General features: G+C 55.1%; 1 protein-coding gene across 1 annotated transcript; it reads left to right on the top strand.

Annotated features, from left to right (window-relative positions):
• Window positions 1-2,992: 2,992 nt before the first annotated feature.
• On the top strand, window positions 2,993-5,092 carry C1QL2 (complement C1q like 2). Its single transcript, XM_004276500.3, has 2 exons — window positions 2,993-3,762; window positions 4,387-5,092. The coding sequence occupies exons 1-2, from the start codon at window positions 3,079-3,081 to the stop codon at window positions 4,564-4,566; spliced, it is 864 nt and encodes a 287-aa protein (XP_004276548.1). The 5' UTR covers window positions 2,993-3,078; the 3' UTR covers window positions 4,567-5,092.
• Window positions 5,093-7,465: the final 2,373 nt, after the last annotated feature.

A 7,465-nucleotide genomic window follows, 5' to 3' on the forward strand; every position in this document is an offset into this window, starting at 1 on the left:
AGTGGGGAGGGGAAACAGGATGCATTTTGAAGTAACCCATGAGAACACAATACCTGATCAATGAAATGTTCTCCTCAAAGCAATAGCCTCAGGAAGGAGCACGGTTGTTCCGGAGACACTGACACTCTGGCAAACACTGACGTCAGCCACTGACTCTCCTCCCAGGCCCGGCCTGGCGCATTCCCCCGTCAGGGAGAGCTGGGGCAAGAGCTTCCCTTTCAGGAAAACGGAGTCTTGGCGAAGGGAACGACCCACCCAGAGTCACAGACAGGGTGAGAGCAGAACCAGAAGACAGGGTTTTTTTTTTTTTTTTTTTTTTTTGCTGGATCATATAGCAATTTAATTTTTAATTTTTTTAACATCTTTATTGGAGTATCATTGCTTTACAATGGTGTGTTAGTTTCTGCTTTATAACAAGGTGAATCAGCTATACATATACATCTATCCCCTTATCTCCTCCCTCTTGCGTCTCCCTCCCACCCTCCCTATCCCAGCCCTCTAGGTGGTCACAAAGCACCGAGCTGATCTCCCTGTGCTATGCGGCTGCTTCCCACTAGCTATCTACCTTACATTTGGTAGTGTATATATGTCCATGCCTCTCTCTCACTTCGTCCCAGCTTACCCTTCCCCCTCCCTGTGTCCTCAAGTGCATTCTCTAGTAGGTCTGTGTCTTTACTCCTGTCCTGCCCCTAGGTTCTTCAGAACCTTTTTTTTTTTTTTTTTAGACTCCATATATATGTGTTAGCATACGGTATTTGTTTTTCTTTTTCTGACTTACTTCACTCCATATGACAGACTCTATGTACATCCACCTCACTACAAATGACTCAATTTCGTTTCTTTTTATGGCTGAGTAATATTCTGTTGTATATATGTGCCGCATCTTCTTTATCCATTCATCTGTCAATGGACACTTAGGTTGCTTCCGTGTCCTGGCTATTGTAAATAGAGCTGCAATGAGCATTGTGGTACATGACTCTTTTTGAATTATGGTTTTCTCAGGGTATACGCCCAGTAGTGGGATTGCTGGGTCGTATGGTAGTTCTATTTGTAGTTTATTAAGGAACCTCCATACTGTTCTCCATAGTGGCTGTATCGATTTACATTCCCACCAACAGTGCAAGAGGGTTCCCTTTTCTCCACACCCTCTCCAGCATTTATTGTTCGTAGATTTTTTGATGATGGCCATTCTGACTGGTGTGAGGTGATACCTCATTGTAGTTTTGATTTGCATTTCTCTAATGATTAGTGATGTTGGGCATCCTTTCATGTGTTTGTTGGCATCTGTGTATCTTCTTTGGAGAAATGTCTATTTAGGTCTTCTGCCCATTTTTGGATTGGGTTGTTTGTTTTTTTGATATTGAGCTGCTTGTAAATTTTGGAGATTAATCCTTTGTCAGTCTATTCATTTGCAAATATTTTCTCCCATCCTTTTCATCTTGCTTATGGTTTCCTTTACTGTGCAAAAGCTTTTCAGTTTCATGAGATCCCATCTGTTTATTTTTATTTTTTTACTTCCATTTCTGTAGGAGGTGGGTCAAAAAGGATCTTGCTGTGATGTATGTCATACAGTGTTCTGCCTATGTTTTCCTCTAAGAGTTTTATAGTGTCTGGCCTTACATTTAGGGAAGACGGCGCTTTTGGTGTCTGAGGTCTTACCAATACACAGAAGCACCTCCCATCCTTGCTTTATTTTCACAAGCTGCATTAGAGATGGATAATTCTTCTCTAAATCAGGTGCCACAGCTCTGGCTCAGAACGGCTTTGGACTCTTTTTTAAATAACTAAACCCACCTCAGCAGGAGGGAGCTGGGGATGTCCAAAGGCAGCTGTCTGTGGATCTGCTGGTAGTGGCTGGCTGGGAGTGGGAGCTGAGTGCACCAAGGTTACCGTCAAGTGCTGGGTGTCAGAGATCTGGATTTAAATGAACTTTGCAAGGGCCAGACCTTCCTTGGGTAGAAGAAAGGGGCTAAGGCTAGTAGACTCTTGTTTTCGGGACTTTGGGCTTTTCAAAGAGTCATTCAAAGAGTTGGTGGGCTGCTCTTCTGAAGCCTATTTGATAGCTTGGAGTCCTCAGGCTAGGTACGTGAAAGACCTTCCAGAAGCGAGATTTATTCCATTCTGAAGAGGTAACTCAGAAGGGTTTTCAGAAAGTTCTCTCCTGGGGCTTATGGGACTGAGGGGGTTTAAGTCTACTCCTGCTTGCAGGCAGGGGGTGGATTAGGTGACCCCCGAAGGACCTTGCTGGCGTCGGGATTCCGGGTGCCTTCGTGGCCACGTAGAGGTGCCTGTGGGCGCCGGTGAGTGTGCCGTGGGTGAAGGTGCGTGAGTGTGGCCGCCAGTGGGTGTGCCCGAGGAGCTGGGCCCAGGCTGCGCCCGCTGCGCCCACTTGTGGCTCCCAGGCGCCGCCAGGAGGAACCGCACCCTCGCCGTCTCTGCCGAGGGAGCCGCCGGAGAGGAGGAGCACCGAAGGCTGATGACACGAGGGCGCCGTCTCCCAAGTGATGGCAGCGCGCGCTGCTTCCTCGCCGCCTCCGCAGCTCAGCCCCGGACTCCTTACGTCAGGGTAGCCGGGTCCCCCCTCCGCGCGAGAGCCAGCGAGCAGCTGGAGAGCAGAGCAGAGCAGAGCGCGCCGCGGAGCCCCGGCGCCCTCTCTGCGCACGGATCCCCGCCGAGGCCAGGCGAGCCGGGCAGGAGGCAGCGCGGCCGAGCCCTCGCGGGACGCCGCCTTCGCACCCGGCTCTCCCCGGCCGCAGCGGCCGGGACCCGTGGGGCGCCGGGCTCGTCCTGGGAGCCCCCGGCCATGCGCTCCGGGCTCCGCGGTTCTCCTGAGCAGCCACCCGCGCCTGGGCCAGGGCGCCTCTTGCTGAAGTAGTTGGGCGCCCGGAGCAGGGGGTCGCCACGTCGGGGGCGCGGCCGGGACCCGCGGAGTCCGCCCCCGAGCGCGGGGAGCGGGGCCGCCTGAGCCGCCCGACCATTCCCTCCCCGGGCGGCAAGGAGGAGCTGGTGGCGGTCGCCTCCCGGCTGTGGCAGCGGCGGCGGCGCGCCTGCCTGGCGGCCGTCGGCGTGCTCCTGGCCATGGCTCTGGGGCTGCTTATCGCCGTGCCGTTGCTGCTGCAGGCGGCGCCCCCCGGGGCGGCGCACTACGAGATGATGGGCACCTGCCGCATGATCTGCGACCCGTACAGCGCGGCACCCGGCGGGGGCCCCGCGGGCGCCAAGGCTCCACCGCCCGGACCCAGCACTACCGCCCTGGAAGTCATGCAGGACCTGAGCGTCAACCCTCCGCCCCCTTTCATCCAGGGACCCAAGGGCGACCCGGGGCGACCCGGCAAGCCGGGGCCGCGGGGACCCCCGGGAGAGCCGGGCCCACCTGGACCCAGGGGTCCCCCGGGGGAGAAGGGCGACTCGGGGCGGCCCGGGCTGCCTGGGCTGCAGCTGACGGCGGGCGCGGCAGGCGGTGTCGGGGTGGTGGGTGGCGGAACCGGGGGCGGCGGCGACTCTGAGGGCGAAGTGACCGGCGCGCTGAACGCCGCCTTCAGCGGTCCCAAGATCGCCTTCTATGTGGGTCTGAAGAGTCCCCATGAGGGCTACGAGGTGCTCAGATTCGACGACGTGGTCACCAATCTCGGCAATCACTACGACCCCACTACTGGCAAGTTCAGCTGCCAGGTGCGGGGCATCTACTTCTTCACCTACCACATCCTCATGCGCGGCGGCGACGGCACTAGCATGTGGGCGGACCTCTGCAAGAACGGGCAGGTCAGTGACACCCCTACTCCCACCTCCACCCCCGCAGATCCCCGCGGACCCTCGTTCCCACCCTGAGCCCCGAACCGCCTGGGAACCCAGCCTCCCTTCTCCCCACTCGCCAGCGCCCGAGCTCGCCCCGGCAGGGAGCGCACGGTAGCATCCCGTTTCCCGGTGCGCCGTGGTCGCAGTTATCCCATAGCTCCCGAGGTTGCGTTCCCAGAGCTCCGAGACCCCGCTACCTAAATTGCACTCTCCCCGCTATTTGCATACCCGCCTGAAGCCCCGTGGGCTTCTCGGAAACCTCACTCTTCTTTAGCTCTCTGTGCGCCCCATTCTCCCCTGTGCCCTCCCCGTCTCCTTTCTTCTCGGCCCCGGCCCCTGCTTCCCGCCTGTCCCCGCTGGGTCAATGTCCACGAAGCCCTCTCTCTCCCTCCTTCCCGGACTTGGAAACTGCGGAGCGTAAGGGACCGGGAAGGAGTTGGCTAAGTTGGAGAGAGAGCGTGGAGCCTGGGTGGGAGAGTGGACCCTGGAGCTGCAGGCGGAAGGCCGGCCAGGGGGCGCGCCACGTGGGGGACAAGGCAAGGGCCCAAGCGCAGGTGCCTGGGCCCACCCGCTGTGGTCGCTCGCCCCCAGGTCCGGGCCAGCGCCATCGCACAGGACGCCGACCAGAACTACGACTACGCCAGTAACAGCGTGGTGCTGCACCTTGATTCAGGGGACGAGGTGTACGTGAAGCTGGACGGAGGGAAGGCTCATGGAGGCAACAACAACAAGTACAGCACGTTCTCGGGCTTTCTTCTGTACCCGGATTAGAGGCGCCAGGAGCGCGAGGTGGGGTGGCTTCTGGCCGCCCTATGCCAGTGGGAGCGCTCTGTTCCTCTGTTCCTTGGCGAGGACCACTCCCGCTTCCTGACATCGCTGGAAAAGACACATCCCTGCTGTCCTTCCTGCCCCGCTTCCGACCTCAGTGTGTCTGCGACTCGCCACGCTCTGGACTGCGCTCATGGTCTCTGTCCCCAGCCTAGGGCGGGAGAGCGGGACGCCAGAGCGGAGAAATGAGCGTGAATCTGAACCCCGGTGAGGCGGCAGCGAGGACTTTGCAAACCTGATTGGACTCGACAGGCCCGGAGGGACGCCTGCCCTCTTCCAGTCCCCCTCCTCCTAGGAGTGCCCTGAGACTGAGGGCTCCCAGCCCGGGCCACCCGAGGGAGGCCAAAGTGAGCACGCGCTCCCTGGGGCGTCCTTCTCTGTGACCTGAAATACTTGTGCAAATGTCCCTGTCTATAAGCCCAAATCCCACCCTCAGCAGAATCCCAGCAAACGGAAACTCCATCCTGCCTCAGACCCACCGCAATGCATTAAATTATGTTTTTAGACTATGGATTCCAATGTCTCTATCAGCGTGGCCCCAGGACCAGACCTCCAGATGTTCTCCTTGACATGAAGACCTAAGCTAGGCCCTGAATAGCTCCATCTATATACCCTGGTTGCCAGCCACTGCCTTGTCCCTGCCAGCTGGGATGGGAGAAAAGATGTGGGGAGATGGGAGGGCAGCATCTCACCCTTTGCGGGGAGTCTCCCCTGGGCTGGGCTGCTGCCTTGAATTGGAGGGGCCCAGAGGAGGGTGGGAGGGAGATTTTGAGGGTGACAGGAGAGGGAGGTTCGGACCTTCAGGCTCCCAGCCTTGTGGGAGGAGGTCAAAGGCCAGGAGTTTCTGCAGAAGGAAAGGGGAGAGGAGGCATTTCTGCAAAATGAGAGGCATGAATGAGGTATTTGCCATCTGGTGATGTCTGAGATCTCCTAAAAGGAAGTACAGAAATCCCTGAGGAAACACACCCACTCAGGCACGTAGTACATTCAGCACTACAGCTGATGTCCATTAACTTACACCAGCTGGGTCCATAACTCTCCAAGGAACTGGTAAACTGAGGCAAGTCTGTGGACTCTCCAGCTTGTATAATTCACCCAGAGCTGTGTGGTAACTGAGATAGACTCTATCCCTTGCAGCGGGACACCCCCTTTTGCGGGTCTTCCCGTGCGCACAGTGGTGTGGGACACCTGCTCTGAACCTGACCGTGTTTGTTTGGTCCCCCTCTTTCCTTCCCTTCACCATTCCACACGCACACTCCACATGGTGTTGATTTTTTTCTTTTCACTTTTTTATTCTGTGTTTAGGTTGAGTTCCGATAAACGGTACGTTATCTACAAAATAACTAGTTAGCAACCTGTTAGTATTTACGGAGCTCATTTTGACCAGTTGTTTGAAGAGAAATGTGAATGTGTACACAGAGGCAACCCCAGAGTGTGCTACCTATGTAAAACTGGATACACACACACACACACACACACACACACACCTTGTGGATATAATGTTGCGGTTGTCATGGCTAATCCGTGTTACACACATGCACACACGTATTCATACAGTCATGTCAATGTGGTGTGTGACATGTTCATGGCTACATGTCTGCCCCCAAATTACATTGTGCTCCCCTTTAATTCCTGGAGGATGCTTAAAACCGTGATTCCCATTTAAAAGACAGCTATACTCCCCACCTCGAGTCCTGTGTCTGTCGCTCTTTCTCTGTATGCTTTTATATTATTTGCTCTTACTTTATTTGTTTTATCATCATTCACTTGAATATTAGCAATGATTGCATCTGCTTCGAATCCAGGGATAAAGTGCTCAAAGAGAGCGAGGGGAGAAACAACATCCATGTGCAAACCACCATCTCTCCAGTTTCCGACCCAAATGAGTCCCAATTCCCCACCCACCCCACCCCCAGTGATTGTGGAGCCCAAACCCAGCTGAGCCCAGGAACTGGGGAGGGCAGAGCCAACCCCGTCTACCGTTGCATACGTATCAATTTCTGATGCCTTGTCAATTGTATCATCCAGAAATGCGATTAAAACCAAATATCTGAGACTCAAATGAAGTCTAATTGCTATGGATCTGCAATCCCCACCGGGCCCCTAATCCTTTCTGACTTATTCCCCCCCTTCCTCTGATGAGATGGAGCTTAGACACAAAGCCCTCAGTTTAAATTTCAAAAATTAAAATTGACATGCAGCGGTGGCTTTCCTGGGAGCGGAAGGAATTTCTAAGGAACCCAGCTTTATCCTCTGCATTAAGAAGCAATTTGTACTTCTAACAAAACCCCCATCACTCCCCTTTGGTGGAAGGGCAGTAGAGACGCCTTGCCTGGGTCCGGCTGTTCACAATACTTGGACAAATTTGAATCTGAGATTCCTCCATCTGTATTCCCCGGGGCAACCGGGCTTCTTGCAATTCTAATGCCCAGCTTGCTGGGAGGAGCTGCCAGAGGTGTCAGCTACTAAAAGGATGATAGATTGATGAGGCAGCGGGTGGTGGGAGGCGCGGTCCACGGCAGGAGCTCGCCAGCCGAGGAACAACCCTCTCTGTGTCGACACGTTCTCTGTGTCCCAGGCAGGCCCCTCATGACCCACTGATCTACAATCCCATGATCTTCCTGGAGGACTCCCTGAGATGGGGCAGGTAGGGGTGGGGAGACCCCTGCCACCTCTGTGTACCATCAGTCTCGGGGTGCATGTGAAATGAAAGAAACTATTTGCTCCAGACACATCCTCTTTGTCTCTAGTTGGGTTGAGAATTATTATCAGTTGTGAAGTACCATTTTAAGTTCCTAATTACTTTTGGGTCCATTTTCTACCTGTGTTTTTAGGTTGGGCT

This window comes from Orcinus orca, chromosome 7 (assembly GCF_937001465.1).
Source record: "Orcinus orca chromosome 7, mOrcOrc1.1, whole genome shotgun sequence".
NCBI classification, from domain to species: Eukaryota; Metazoa; Chordata; class Mammalia; order Artiodactyla; family Delphinidae; genus Orcinus; species Orcinus orca.

Bases quoted from the DNA above. Each gene is read 5' to 3' on its own strand.
- C1QL2 (XM_004276500.3), top strand. From the start codon at position 3,079: ATGGCTCTGGGGCTGCTTATCGCCGTGCCGTTGCTGCTGCAGGCGGCG. The intron at 3,763-4,386 runs GTCAGTGACACC...GCTCGCCCCCAG, and splicing joins ACCTCTGCAAGAACGGGCAG to GTCCGGGCCAGCGCCATCGC.